Genomic DNA, 16,310 nt, shown 5'->3' with positions numbered 1-16,310 from the left:
TGGCTTCAATATAATATTTAAACATTTGAAATTGGTTCAGTATTCATAAAGCTATGTTCAAACAGAGATGAATTTTTCAGTAAAATGAAGACAAAAATTGGAAAACTACTTTTAATAAAAACTTGTTGTTATTAGAGACAATTTTGATGTTTTGCAAATTTTTCATAAGTTTCATTTTGAATGGAATGATGCTTAAAGCGTCGAAATTGATTAGAAAATAACAAAATAAATAATTTGATAACATTGAAATTCACCTTCAGGTCACATGCGCCACTTCTCAACCTCAATATTTTTGGCTCACATATTGAGGTTTTTCTTCTCATGTGATTTGAATTCAGAAGAGCACACGAGTTTTTGGTTTTGAGAGATTTAGAATAATATGCCGCATCCTAATGGTCATTCACATTATATAAAAAAAGAAATTCCAGAATTTGTCGATAAAATTAGAAATCGTGCTCGATAATCTTCGATTTTGGTGTTTTCAGTAGGTAGAATAAGTGTTTTCAAAAGATCGTACGTTTTGTTTAAGTATAATATTACAAAATGGCTTAAAAGTTTTTTGCATGCAATTTATTTAAAAAAATATTGTTCTGAAATTGTTGATTTTAGAGAAAAATATTACATGGAGAAGTTTTAGTGAACCGTTTGAGCTATAAGAAAAAAATATACACCAAACAATATCTTATTTGGTATCATGGAAAATTGAACAATAAATCTTAAAATCTAAATAACACAAAATTCGCATCAATCATTTTTTTTTAATTTCACCATAGAATCTTGATAGGAAACAGATGTTTATTACGATGTTTCATGATAATTATAATCATTATGGTGAAGAAAAGTTTCAAGATCCTCATTTAATCCTCAAAGCGTATTTATTTCGACAAAAAAAATAGAATCGACCAAAATTTGTTGTTTAAAAAACTCTCTCATTTTTTTTAATCATGAAATTTTATCCCAAACATCTTTTTTCTATCGAGATTCTATGGTGAACATTTGAAAAACATCAAAAATGTGATTTTTGTGTAATTTAAATCTTGTAATTTATTTATGAATTTTCCATTAGAAAATAAAATATTTTTCAGTGTATATTTTAAACTAGTGGCCAAAACGATTTATTACAACTTCTACATAGATTTTTTTCTCCAAAGCCAGCAGTTTCGGAACTAGAAATTTTCAAATTAATTGCATGCAGAAACTCAAAGGCCATTTTCATAAGTTATTCTTGAGTCAAAATGATTGATTTATCTATGGAAGACACTTATTCTACCATACTGTTGACATGTGCAAAATTTACTGTGACTGACCAATTTGACATGATAAATTTGATGTCGATCAGAACCCTTGGCCTCTGTGACCACTACCCATGATTGAGCTTTTAACGTGTAAATGTACTTTTTTGTTAACTTTCAAAATTTGATAGTTTTACCTTCAGTGATTAAGGAATCATTAAAGAAATGTTTGAACAAAAAAACAAATGAATACAGTGTTGCCAGATATACATGTTTTCCATTTTAAACATTAAATCGATTTTCCGTCGTTTATTTTCTAATCTCATTTCATTATGTGTTTTTAGACATTTTCTATCGAAAACACTCAACTTTTCTAGGTATTTTAAGTCAATACCAAGAAGTATCAGTTTTAAATTAAAGAGACAGAATTTCCCATATATATATATATTTATGACTTAGCGCAAAATGAAGGTAGTCAGCAGAGTGCAGCTGATTTTTCGAAAGTTCTTGATACAAACAAAATCGTGTGCTGATCTGCATCACATAAAAAGCGAAACCTCAAAGTTGCAGCCAAAAATATTAAAATTTAGAGGCGGCGCAAGTGGTTTGAATTTTCAAGTTATTACATATGACCTTCAGTGAAGTCATCATAAATTAGTTATTTTCTGACTAATCTCAAAGCTTTTATCCTCATTCTCTTCAAAATTTAATTTACGAAAGTCTGTAAAACATCATCAAATCCAAAATCAATCCAAGTTTAAGTTACAAAATGTTTTCTCCCAATATATCTTCATTTAACAGAAAAAAATAATCTTTATTTCGCCATAGCTTCATGAATACTTAACTGTTTTCTAATCTTTTCATATGCTTTCCAAACTTATTAAGTTGTTTTAAGATTGTGTGTATACAATACAATCAATCAAAAAAATGCTTGACCTAGCTATTTACATGAATTTTTAATTCAAATTAAGGCACTTTTCAATTCGTCTCCTTAATGCTACAACTAGATAACTCCAAAATCAAAATTTTGAGATGTGCAACTTTGAAAGTATGACCGTTTAACAAGGTGATGGTTAATCGCAGCGATTATGATTTAAAAATAATCTTTAACTTGTGCATTTTGAATCACACGCTTAAGACCTGTGGATATTTTGCAGATCTAATTAAGAAAAATGTTTGATATTGAATATTGAAGTCAAAAATTTCAAATTTCGAGTTATCTAGTTGTAGCATCAAGGGGACGAATTGTTTCCAGTTAAATGTTAATTCTAATGCTAAAACTGGGTTTTCTTATTTTTTTTTAACCTCTTACAAGGTCTCAAACAACATTTTTTTATCAATTTAGATCAAATCAAATGATCATTTCGAACTTTTATTCCTAAAAATGGCATTTTTTTTTTTTGGGATTGGCTTATAAAACATTAGGAAAATACGTGTTTATGTCAGATAAACATGATGGAATTAAAAATTCTGACGTCACTTAGCCACTCATCATTTAAAAATTTGATTTTAGGTTTAAATATCTTAAATATGCGTGTATTACTATATCCAAATGTTATTATTATTCTAGATTCCTTAAATTATATCCTTAAAAACTGCTTTAGGTTTCCATCATATCAATTATATTCAAAGATGTTAAAATAAGAAAGTAAACAAAACCATGGCATTTTGTCAAATTGTCAATCACAGGCCGAGGGGGGTGTCCCATAAGCCGAGGGGGGTGTTCCGAAAGGCAAAAAGATTGGCTTTTTGTATAATGAATGAATTTTTATCAAATTTTGGTTGAAATCTATGATGGTTAATTACACGTTTGCACATTTTCGTGATCAATACATTCGTCATCACATTTTGGAACACCGAAAGTTTGTCGTAGTGTTGGTAAAGTAGTCCACAAAAAAATCAAAGGACAAGGCATTTCACAGTTTTTCCAATAATTTTTTTGCTTAGTGGACTTTAAAATACAATACCACTTCTGTGTGCAAAAATAAATGCATTGTTCTGCGCGCTTGATTTTTTTTTCAACGCAGTGGAAAATCTTTGAATAGACTTGATGTATTAGCAGTCCAGAAGCTTTCTTTATTTTGAACATTTGGACTCTAAACCCTTATCTACTTATTTTTTAATAAGTTCAAATATACATGCAATTACAAAATTCAATTGGTCCATTGTAGCAAATAAAAAATTAAAATGCAATAACTCTTATTTTTATTTTTGAATACAGAATAATAATATAGAACAATAAACATATTAACTTAACAAGCTTTTTGACGCAGGAAACTGAAACCCCACCAACCCGCGGAAACCAGTTTTTGATATCCGTTTTGCTGAAACATTTTTGTCGTGAACTAATTTTTGACATTAATTGTTTTTTTTTTTCATTCCTGTTACGTTTCGTGATTAACCAATTACTAAAATACGACCAATAAGCGTACTATTTTTGTTTGTACTTCTTCTAAGTGCCAGTTTTGAGTCTGTCGATTTTTCATATCTCTGTGTACCGATACTTGAACTCTTACAACTTATCAATGTCATACTGTTATGAATCACAAAATCAAACCAAATATAAATATTGCAGCAAGGTGTACGCTTCGATCCTGATATGCCCCAAACAATACGCTTGGAATTCGCCAAGAGTAACACTAAAGTGAGCAAACCAAAACCACAACCTAATACAGCGGCCACAGCTGCACATCCTGCATTGATGCACCCACTTACTGCTGGACGTAAGTACTTTTTATGTTATTTTCTCTCTCTCTCTCTCTTTCTATTTTTCCATCTTTCCATGACTTCCCTCACCCATCTATACTGCTGTATTGATCCTCAAAGAGCTTTTATCTATCACCCCTATCGCTCCCCTCAAAGCTGCCTTCCGTCAGTAAATGCATACAGTACTGGACAGTATAAAGTACATATTGGCAGTTTTTCATTAAAAAAAACCCAAGTTTGAAGGTCTGGATCTCAGCTTCCGGTAGTCCGATTTTCATCGCAATGAAATAACATCAATTTTGGTGAAATGAAAATCACAAAATTTGAATCACAAACTATTTAATTATTGAAAGTCTCTAATTTCGTAAAAACATGGCAATTAAAAATTTTATAATCTTGACAAAATATAAATTTTGCAATAACTTTAAAGTTTGTTCATAAAAAACATTGCTGCAGTGAAAAAATCAGGCCAATCGAACTTTTCGAACAAGCGATCAATGTGTACCTTATTCTGCCCAGTACTGTATGCTAGTATGAAAGCACCGAACCAATTGGCTCTGAGGTCACAGGATAATCATCCGATTATACTAAGCACCTTTTGCCATCACATCGTGCGGTAGTTGTCACACCATGAACCCCACTTACTGTAGTCTTGCGCGCAATCTTATCGTCATCAACCTGTACAAATATTTATATTCGTACGAACACCCCATTTGAGGCCAACCGTAGATGTAGTTCAGTTTTACTCCCGCTAGTTTCAGCCTTTAAACGCAAATACCGTGAATACTGTGTACACCAGCACCTTCCAAAGGGCACTGGGAATGGCACCGTAAAGCACCAATCGATGGCACACGTTTGCAGGTCTGGAATAGGTTTTCGACAGAAGATGGCGTTAGTCGCGATGTTTTTCCTCTAGGAAAGTTTTATCGACGGTATGAGTAGTGGTACATTTGCTTATAATTCCATTAGTATGAATCAATCGATTGAGAGCACAATCTACTTTAAAAGGTACGGTACATCACCATACTTCAAAGGATCGACATAAATGTTCTGAGGAGTTGTTGTTTGTTGGGGCGTAGAACCACTGCGTCCATTGAGTTGAACTTTTGTGGTATGAGGAGTTATATATGCACAGAAACGATCAACAAAAGTTCGTTGTCCATATCACATAAAATCATTGTATAATAAATTATTCACATAAAGCCGTTTTTTACAAGAGCAGGCGGCATATTGAAGAAAGTATATTTCTCTTGTTTTAAATTCCTTAATTTATTTATTTATTGATTACTTCCATTGGACATCAAGGTCCTAATGAAAAAAAAAAACATAATACTCACATAAAATCTAAACTTAGTCAATTTGTAAAACGTGTTCTGTCCCAGCGTAGCCTAAATGAATTTGATGACAAGTTTAAATCAAACACATCCAAAGTATGACGGAATTCATTGCAGATAGAATTCACCTGATCGTTTGCTCCGTAACCAGTATTCCTGGAAGCAATCTGAATCAGTAGCCTTGACCGTAATATACGCTTTGGAGCATATGATTGCACACGTTGAAGCAGAGCAGGACAGTCAACCTCATTACGAATAATTTTTGATCCGTACACAGCTCGGGTATTCTTACGCCGGACATACAGCGGTTCCAGTCCCAGTAACGTACAACGATGGTCATACGGCGGCAAGTTTAAAGGATCACGCCACGGCAGATTCCTCAGAGCATGTCCTACGAACTTGCGCTAAACTACTCTAATTCTGGTTATTTATACTGTCCCATAAGGTGACTATACTAAGTACCTATGCAAATTCTAACACGGATCTAACCAGACAACAGTACAATGAACGGAAACACATCGGGTCGTCGAATTCTTTAGTTTCAGGATGAACCCCAGTTGGTGATTTGCCTTGTCGATAACAGCAGCATAATGCAGTTTGAATGTCAGTCTTTGATCCAATAAAACGCTAAGATCCTTTACCTTGTCCACATGTTCGAGTTCTTGACCATTAATATTGTAATTGTTCAAGATTGGGGATTTCCAGTGACGGCATGAGATTACACAGCAATTGGAGACAGTAACAGCCAGGAAATTCATTCTACACCATCGTGCAAAATAGTCCAAAAGTCCACAATAAGGAAATTTTTTAGCTCGTCCGCGTAGAATATAAAACTGCCATTTGCCAGAAGAAACAAGAAGAAATGAGAAGGCAGCCAATTACACATTCTTACTGAAACAACAATTCGGAGTAATTTCGCCAAGAAAATTTCGTGGCTTACGCTGTCGAAGGCAGCCGTGATAACCGTGTAAACGGCATCTATTGGCGCTCCATAATCCATGGACCGGATGCAGGTGAAGTCAATCATGTTATTTTCCACAGAGCGCCGAGGGTAGAATCCGTGTTGAGCCTCGTTGATATAGCTACTGAACGAGCTGAACATTGGTTTATTAGCAATTGTTTCAATAGTAGCCTGTAGTAGGGATGTTATTCTACGGAAGTTAGCAAAATCGGTCTTGTCGCCTTGCCAGCCGCATGTAGGATGTTTTCCAAGCAGTTGGAAACCATTGCGATTGAAGCGATTTGTTAAAAATGCTTACCAGTGGAGCCACCAACAAAGCACCGCATTATCTGAAGATGCACGACGGAATACCATTGAGCAATTCGGTAAGTCAAGTTTCTGCAACATAAACCATCTATTCATTGACATGAAAGATATCAAGGTCAACAACGTCACGTGGCACTATGCTAGTGGCGGCTTCAGTTTCCTCAACAGTTGGAATTTGGTTAACTAAAACGCTTGAAAACTGTTGTTCAAGAAGCGTACACTTTTCAACTGCACTTCTTGTGAAAACATCTCATCGGTGCATTGTTGTTGGAAGTCCATTCTCTTTTCGTTTTTAATTGACGAAGTTTCAAAAACTTTTCGGATTCCTGCGTAGATCATTCTGTTTCCTCAAGGTACAATTTTTGAACAGAAAGCGGTTGTATCCACGGTACATACGACTTGCCTCATCGTTTGGAATATGCACATTTTTGATTATTGTACTGTTGAAGCAATTTATCATGTCAACGTTGGAGAACACGAAGATATCGGTAAGACCACGTAAGACCACTTCGGTTTGTAACTTCCTCCCAATCGCGTACCTGCTCGGTGGTACATTTCACTGTGGTTGCCCAACGCCAGCTTTGCGTTGCAAAATCCTTCACCGCCGATTCAAATTCACCGTTGATCAAGCTAAACTTTACAATCATGTTCCCTACTTGTTCACGTTTAATTTAGAGCAAAATGTTACCCGACGGTAACAAAACCTAGGAAACCCATGTCTTGACGGCTGCTTGGGCACGTCAGGAGTCAATCATCAATATTAACCTCCTTTTCCCGAGCAGCCTAGATAGCCGCGTAGTGTCGGTAGCGGTTGTTTCAACTGGCTAAGAATTAACACTACGGGCTGCCTGTTCCGGTGATAAAAGTCCACCTCACAGGTGACCCCTAATTTATGGTGTGATGCGTACCGTGCCTAGGAATGAATGGTTAGGGGGGTCTAAAAAAACCTAACCGCTAACGGAGCCTGTGGGGTACCAGGGCGCCCTCCACAGTATTGAGTCCTTCCTGTGCTACCCGGAGCAATGGTGCAGGTGACCTTGTGTTTCTCCGAGATAATCGGTTGCCCTTCTTCAGTCTCTATCCTGAGGCTAAGTAAGGGTGGGATTATGAATATGTTGACATTTAATTTAAATTATCACCTATATGGATTCGCATTATGCGTTTTACACAGTGTATTCTGTGCTCTTTCGCCTTTGGCGACTTCAAATAGATACCGATCTGGTTTTTTCGTTGCTGGTCTTTTTCGTGCAGAGATTGCAAAATGCTTAATCCTGCCTAGTTTGGGAATCTATGACATTTGGTCGAAAGACATTCGGTCGAATGACATTTAGTCGAATGACGTTTGGTCGAAAGTACATTTGGTCGAATGACATTTAGTCGAATGACGTTTGGTCGAAAGTACATTTGGTCGAACGGATATTTCGTCGAATGGACATTTGGTCGAAAAGGTTTGGTTGCAATAGAAAGCATATAATATTTGGTCTAGCCGACATTTCGTGGAAAGAATAGTGGTCGAATCTAAATAGGATGGAAACAAAATTTAACGTTTAGTCTGAATATCGGCGAGAGTAGCATTTGATCGCCAATACTAGAGTAATTTAATAATTGAATAAGTATCAGCGAATAAGATGCGATTAGCAAAATTTTGTTATTCAATTTGATGGACGCTTTTACAACATATTGATCAACCTCCTGCGTTTTAGACGTTTCATGCTGCTTTTTCGTTCAGGCATGTTCTGCAATCCGAAATAAGCTGATCTTAAATAGAAGCAAGCCAACTTATGTCAACTCTGTCAACTCGTTTTCCCTTACCCGAACATAGGAGTAGCACAATTTTCATTTTTAATAATTCAAAGCTTCTACTGCAAACTCTGTTATTCACCTGAGGTGGTCAGGAAGGAATGTTATTAAGCTGGAAGTCACAATATGCCAATTGGCCATAAGTAGAGTTAGCGACACCTTACATCCACTTCGCCAGAAAGGTTTTCCTTAGAGCAAATGTTCGCTGCCGTCTTATTTCTGACTTCTGCATTAAAAAATCTTACCATGCCCGTAAGCTGCAAGACCCGCAATTCAAAGAAAGATCCCGAGCACTCCATCAGTTGAAGATCATCAGTTCAATACTTCTTCGATGACATTTCAAAAGAATAATATTATAATTAATAACCCAAGTAACCACTAGTTCACTAATTCGCCTTATAGGGCTTATATGTTACTTTTGGCTTTATAGGGCTATTAAACGGCTAGTATAGGGCATGCTGCGTTATAGCACTATATTGGCACGCAGGGCGACTTTAGGTGCTATTTGGTTACTTGGGAATATAAATAAAAACATTATGTTCACACCGTTGAGTAATAAAATTACTTGTTGAACAGTTCTTCAAAGAATGATGATATTTTCAAAGAATAATAATTTTATTTGAACTAAATATTTCTGTCAATGTACAAAAAACAAACTACTTTTAAAAAGTTTATTTGAATAATCCTAGGTTTTGGCATAACTTCAATCTACAAATAAAAAGATGTATGAAATTAAAAACCCAGGGTACATAAAATGTCCCATTTTTAATTCAACAACATTTAATGATTCAGATTATTTAAAAGAATGCGTTATCTTACCAACTTTGTAAAACTTAGAACTATAATAATTTAACCATATGAATAGTCATTTGAAAATAAGCCTCCAACCAAATTTTCGTTCAACCGAACGTCATTCCAAAGCAATTCGACCAAATGTCCATTCGACCAAATGTCATTTCGACTAAATGTACTTTCGACCAAATGTCATTCGACCAAACGTCATTCGACCAAATGTCATTCGACGAAATGTTCTTAAGCCCTAGTTTGGGTAGTGGCTACGGTTAGGTTAGCTCAGATCAATTTTCAGCATAAAAGAACAGCAACGATCAATCTTTGCAGACTCATGCGAAATGGTGCAGCCCAAGTGGCGCTAGTTCAAGAACCCTACTTTCGTAGAGGGAACTTCTATCTGGGTAACCTTGTGGACCCAGTTTTCGCTACTTTCAGCAAACTTGAAATGGCAAACTCGCGCTCCATGCCCCGCGCATGCGTGCTCGTTAATAAAGCAATCGTTGCTACACTCATTTCCGAGTTAATTACCAGAGATGTATGTGCTGTCACAATCGATGTTTCTGTTGGTGGCTTCAACAGGAAATACGTCTATTGTTCGGTATATTTACCACATGATGAACCATCCCCAACGGATGATTTCAAACGAGTTGTCGTACACTGCGTAACAAAAGGCCTTCCGCTGATTGTGGGCAGAGATGCCAATGCTCATGACATCATCTGGGGCAGCTCAAATATCAATTTGAGAGGCTCCAGTCTGATGGAATACTTAAGTAGTACAGACCTTGGATTACTTAACATAGGCAATCGCCCAACCTTCATGGTTTCTAATAGAGAAGAAGTGTTAGACATAACGCTCTGCTCGAATAGAATCAGTCACGAGTTGACGAATTGGTATGTATCAGATGAGGAATCATTATCCGATCATCGCTACATCTTCTTTGAACATTCAAATGTAACTGCGCAGACTTTGCGTTTCAGGAATCCCCGGTCAACAAACTGGGAACTCTATATTGAATTGGTTGCGACCAAATTTCATGGATATTCTCCGTCCATTGAAAATCCAAGTGATCTGGATGATGCCGTTGCTACTACAACATCCTACATAATTGAAGCTTTTGAAGAAGCATGTCCTCTGCGGTCTGTAAAGACTACAAGAGGGACTCCATGGTGGAATTCCGATCTGACTAGACTCAGGAAACAATGTAGAAGGAGTTGGAACAGACGCCGTTCAGCTGGATCAGAGTCGTTCAAGTCGGCTCGCAAGGCTTACAAGAAGGCTCTCCGTTCTGCTGAACGATCCGGCTGGAAAAACCTTTGTACAAATGTTTCCAGTTTGAGTGAAGTCAGTCGGCTGAACAAAATCCTTGCAAAATCTAAGGATTTCCAAGTGAACGAAATTCGCTTACCTAATGGTGACTTTACTTCTTCCGATGAAGAAGTTTTAGAATGTTTATTCAATACACACTTCTCCGGATGTGTAGACATAGCATCTACGGATGAACCAAATGTCTTTTCATGTAGTTACGAGTCTCTGGCCTCGGCTCGCAGTATCGTAACTACTGAATCGATTCAATGAACACTTAATAATTTTGCTCCTTTCAAATCTCCAGGTGCGGATGGGATTTATTCTGTTCTGCTCCAAAAGGGATTTGAGTTTATCAAACATGTTTTGAAAAAACTACTTGTAAGCAGTTTTGCTACCGGGTACATTCCCAGATCCTGGCGTGATATTACTGTAAAGTTTATCCCGAAAGGAGGACGTGCGTCGTATGAAGAAGCGAAGATTTTTAGACCAATCAGTCTGACCTCTGAATCCGTGATGTTTATTTGGCAAACATGCCTCTTCATGTGAATCAACATGCTTACCAATCTGGAAAGTCCACTGTGACTCTTTTACACAAAGTTGTATACGATATCGAGAAAGCATTCGCTCAGAAGCAATACTGCTTGGGTGTTTTCTAGGATATTGAGGGTACCTTTGATAACGTGTCTTTCGATGCCATATTGGAAGCCGCACGAAACCATGGGCTACCTACAATGATTACCAATTGGATTCATTAAATGCTCAAAAACCGACATCTCTTCTTGACATTGCGTCAAACAGCGATTCGAAAATTGAGTGTCTGCGGATGCCCCCAAGGGGGAGTCTTGTCCCCACTTTTGTGGAATCTCGTAGCAGATACGCTATTGAGGCAACTCAATAATTGCGGTCTTCCAACATATGGATTTGCCGACGACTATCTAGCTCTGATAGTTGGTATGTGCATAAGCACCTTACTCGACCTGATGCAAAGTGCTCTTCAGGTAGTCGAGAGTTGGTGTCGCCAATATGGCCTTTCGGTTAACCCGAATAAAACATCTATTGTTCTTTTTACGGAAAGACGAAACCGCGATGGAATTCGACCTTTACGTCTTTTTGGCACTGAGATTAATGTGACTGATCAAGTAAAGTATGTCGGAGTCATTCTAGATTCCAAACTTTTATGGACAGCTCACATTGATTTCAGAGTCAAAAAAGCTTGCATGGCCTTCGGTCAATGCCGGCGAACCTTTGGTAAACCCAAATATATCAAATGGATTTACACAACAGTTGTTCGAACAATATTGGCATATGGATGTCTTGTGTGGTGGCAAAAGGGCGAAGTGAGAACAATCCAATCAAAATTGGGCCATCTCCAAAGGATGTGCTTGATGGCGATGTCTGGTGCGTTCTCTACAACTTCCACAGCAGCGCTCGAGGCCCTTTTCAACGTTGCACCACTACACATATATCTTAAACAAGAAGCACTTTCTTGCTCTTACCGTTTATGGGTACTGGATCTACTGGAGAAAAATCCAGTGAATCGTAGATCTACACACACTTCGTTGTTTCCACTTTTGGTGAATTGGGACAAAATTGTCCTTGCTCCAAGTGATCTCACAATTGCTTGTCACTTTCCTTACAGGACATTTACCACACAATTCCCTTCACGGGAAGAGTGGACGTCTGGCTATTTGGAAAGAAGTATATCAAACAATATAGTATGTTACACTGATGGCTCCCTTCTTGAAGGTAGAGCTGGTGCAGGAGTATATTCTCGTGAGCTAAGGCTGAATCAGTTTTACTCACTTGGTAGAAACTGCACCGTTTTTCAGGCGGAAATATTTGCTCTTATGTGTGGAGTGCAATCAGCACTTCAACAACGCGTAATGGGTAAAGTCATATACTTCTGTTCAGATAGTCAGGCTGCTATAAAAGCTCTTGCTTCGGCCAACTCAAGGTTGAAGCTTGTTATCGCATGTCGAACTTAAATTGAGGAACTGAATTCAGTCAACTCTGTAAACCTTGTATGGGTACCTGGCCATTCTTCCATCGCTGGAAATGAATTGGCTGATGAGCTAGCTCGCGATGGAGCATTGCATGACTTCATTGGCCCTGAGCCGGCTATTCCAATTTCGAAGTGCTGGGTGAAGCTTCAGATAAACTCTTGGGCGGCAACTCAGCACAAGCAATTTTGGAATAGTTTGGTGTCATGTCGTCAAACAAAATTGTACATTACTGAGCCATCTCCAAGGGTGGCGAAGTATTTAACAAATCTGTCAAAGCAGAATTGCAGTCTCTTGGTCAGAGCGTTGACAGGTCACTGCCGACTCAACTATCACATGGCAAATATTCAGCGGGCTGACTCATTTGCATGTGATAGTTGTGACTCCGATTATGGAACTTCGTATCACCTGATATGTAACTGTCCAGTTTTTTCGCAAATGCGATTCCAATTACTTGGTAAACACTTATTAAGTGATACTGAATTCAGAAGCCTGAATCTTCAGGACATTCTGTTATTCTTAACCCGCTGTGGTAATGAGCTATAGGCTCTCTTTACGCTCATGCGTTTTGCAGTGCCCTTTTTAGGGCGCTGTTCGAACCCATTGTGGTATGGAGCTACATGCTCTCAATTCGCTTATGCGATTTTCCCTCTTCAAGGGACCCCACTCCTATTTCCTCCCATCTTTCCCTTCCCTTTCCTCTCCCATCGGGTAGATGATGAAATAGGCTCAAATATGGCGATGGCACAAATCTCCCAACTGGTGGGAAACGTGCCTTTGGATACCTGATAACTAAAACGCTTGAAAACTGTTGTTCAAGAAGCGCACACTTTTCAACTGCACTTCTTGTGAAAACATCTCATCGGTGCATTGTTGTTGGAAGTCAATTCTCTTTTCGTTTTTAATTGACGAAGTTTCAAAAACTTTTCGGATTCCTGCGTAGATCATGCTGTTTCCTCAAGGTACAATTTTTGAACAGAAAGCAGTTGTATCCACGGTACATACGACTTGCCTCATCGTTTGGAATATGCACATTTTTGACTATTGTACTGTTGAAGCAATTTATCATGTCGACGTCGGAGAACACGAAGATGCCGGTAAGACCACGTAAGACTTTTCGGTTTGTAACTTCCTCCCAATCGAGCTACCTGCTCGGTGATACAATTCACTGTGGTTGCCCAACGCCAGCTTTGCGTTGCAAAATCCTTCACCGCCGATTCAAATTCACCGTTGATCAAGCTAAACTTTACAATCATGTTCCCTACTTGTTCACGTTTAATTTAGAGCAAAATGTTACTCGACGGTAACAAAGCCTAGGAAACCCATGTTGTCAAGAAGAATTTGACTGGCTAATAAAATCTGAGAGTTCAGTGGATCAGCGAAAGCAAAACCGTTGCTCAATTGCCACGACAGACGGGTTTGGTTAAAATCACCAAAAACAGCCATTCGACTAGCGTCACTTCGCAAACTGCAAGCTTCGGAGATAACATCAAGATGGAGCTGCATAAACGATCTATCTTGACTTTTGTCAGGTGTAATTTACGAAGCATCAATAAAAAGATCAACCGCTTGAATCGATATGTTAACCCATAGTTGTTCGATATCAGCTCGAGTAGAAACAGGTAGAAACAACTGTTTTTCCAAACTTCTCTTTAACGGCGATAAGCACACCACCACCGGCGGCGAGAGCTGTTGGTAGCCAATCCCAAATAGGAAAAAGCAGTTCACGAGATTCAATGCATTCATCAAGCCCTTGTCTCAGTGAAAACGTCGATATCATAGTCCAATTCCGCTGTAGAGAGGAAGACATCATCGATCTTCGTTCGGAGGCCACGTACGTTCTGATAGTAAATTCGCAAATAAAACGGCATACCACGTGTTGTTTAAGTGGGGAGTTTATCATGTATAGGTCCACCAGATCCATCAAATAGAATTAGTAGTGACGGTTTCGCTATTGACCGATGTTTTGGAACTGCAAAAATACAAGTAGAATTCCGTGAACTGGGAATCGCCTAATGAAGTCGTTCATAAATCATACACTCGTGAGTTGGATAGTGCATCCTTCGGAATATGCCATCTGGAATCGACGATCGGGGGCGTAATGTTCGGAATATCAGCATACTTGCCTATTGTAGGAGTTCGGACGACCCCGTCCCCCAGTTCACGCGGCCAATGCGCACTTCATTCTGTTCAGTAATGTAAATCAAAAGTTTAAGCAATGCTTTTTCAACAATGAACCAAAATTTAATTAGTTTATAACGTTTTGATTCATATTATAGTCATTTAAGGCCTGTACCAACTCTTAAAAAGCATATAAAATAAGGCATTCTGTTTGATTCTTCAGCGTTATCAAGTTTTGAAAACACTTGACTTTCGAATGGTGAGTAAAATTCGCTTTCGCAACTTGGAAAGTTTTGAATAAAGAGAAATATATGGCCTTTTCGAGATTCTCATTCCGGACACTTTCTTACTTTTGCCTCATATTCCGGACACTTTGATTGGAATTCCGGACAGCTCATGAAAATCAAAATTATAAATGTCAAATAAGTTATTAAACTAATAAAGCTATTAGAAAGAGGTGTAAGGCAGCTGGCCAGTCTAAAAATTCCATTGATTACTATGGAAAATGCTTATTAAAATGTGTCAATATAGTGAAAGCGTTTCATAGCGTTTTTCAACAGCCTAATTGGTGGCAATACAAAGTTTGCCGAGACCACTAGTTAAATATAATAAGCTTAAGCATATTTTTTCCGTCTGTAGAAAAAAAAAATGTCGTCCATATTCCTATAAGCCTTGATTCATAATTGTGGGAAAGACGATTCCGACAAAAACGCCAAAACGTATGCTTTCACTAACATACCATTCGTTTACCTCACAGATAAATTGCTATTATAAAGTTCTGATCTATAATATGAGTCGGTTTGATCCACCATAAGGATCCTCCTTTACTACTAATCCACATCTTTGGGATGGACAAAGTTTGGAATTTCCATATAAATCGACACTTTTTTGTAAACAATTGCTTACTTTGAGGTATATTCCCGAAAACTACTATATTCGGTACTGCATGGAAAGTGATTCTGTTTTGAAAATCGTCACCATGATTTTAAACCATATTTTAGCTTTAATAAATCAAAAATGATCCTTTATTGATCCAACTGCGAGTTATCCCACTTTTGAACGTGGACGCGCCTCTGCTTATGACCTACAAAAGGTTATGATGACGACAACTTTCGGAGTAAAGCCGTTGGTCCCAAGATAAACTAGCCCAGGGCTAAAAAGATCGTTAATAAAGATAGAAAAAAAAATCATACTGGCATTGTTCAATTTGTTTTTATAAATTCTTTCTTTGGTTTGGGACTGAAAAATTAGTAGAGATTTAAAAAACTAGGCAAGGCAAGTTTGTACTAAGAAGAACGATGATTTTTTTTTTATAAAATAATAAAACTGTCGAAAGTGTTCACGGCTATCAGTATTAGCTAAAAAATCGATGAAGCGAAATCGATTATTCCGTAAGACGCCAAACTCAAGAAGATTCATCTGTTTCCAGAATGTCTCAGTTTAAACACCATAGAATACGAATGGGTTTCATGCGATGTTAACCTTAAGTAATTAGTAAAATATCCCAGAAACCCCATAAACAATAAGGAGGTCTCCATAAACCACATGGTGTTGTTTTTGGATTTTCAGACATATTCTCGTGGTATTTTTTACACACGAAAATTTTAAAATTTGTATTGACATACAAAAGGAAAAGTATTTGAGAATTCCAACTACCACATCGAAACAGACTTCTGCTGAAACTTTTTCGGTTCGATTGTACAAATAACAGACATGAATCTTAAAAAGAAAACAAATAAACTCAATAAATCA

At 37.5% G+C, this 16,310-nt stretch overlaps 1 protein-coding gene across 5 annotated transcripts in view; it reads left to right on the top strand.

Annotated features, from left to right (window-relative positions):
- LOC110679566 (protein couch potato) overlaps positions 1–16,310 on the top strand; it is a 592,279-nt gene that overhangs the window by 525,592 nt on the left and 50,377 nt on the right. For 4 of the 5 annotated variants that reach the window (XR_002502595.1, XM_021854566.1, XM_021854567.1 and 1 more), the window contains one exon: positions 3,808–3,955. The exons of the other annotated variant lie outside the window; for it this stretch is intronic. Coding sequence is in view for 3 of the 4 variants with exons in the window: in XM_021854566.1 (XP_021710258.1) it covers positions 3,808–3,955 (148 nt within the window). In the remaining variant the exon portion in view is untranslated. The remainder of the gene's footprint in view (positions 1–3,807; positions 3,956–16,310) is intronic. 5 annotated transcript variants of the gene reach the window in all.

Source organism: Aedes aegypti, chromosome 3, assembly GCF_002204515.2.
Source record: "Aedes aegypti strain LVP_AGWG chromosome 3, AaegL5.0 Primary Assembly, whole genome shotgun sequence".
In the NCBI taxonomy this organism is placed as follows: Eukaryota; Metazoa; Arthropoda; class Insecta; order Diptera; family Culicidae; genus Aedes; species Aedes aegypti.
This window is presented reverse-complemented; position numbering and strand designations above follow the sequence as displayed.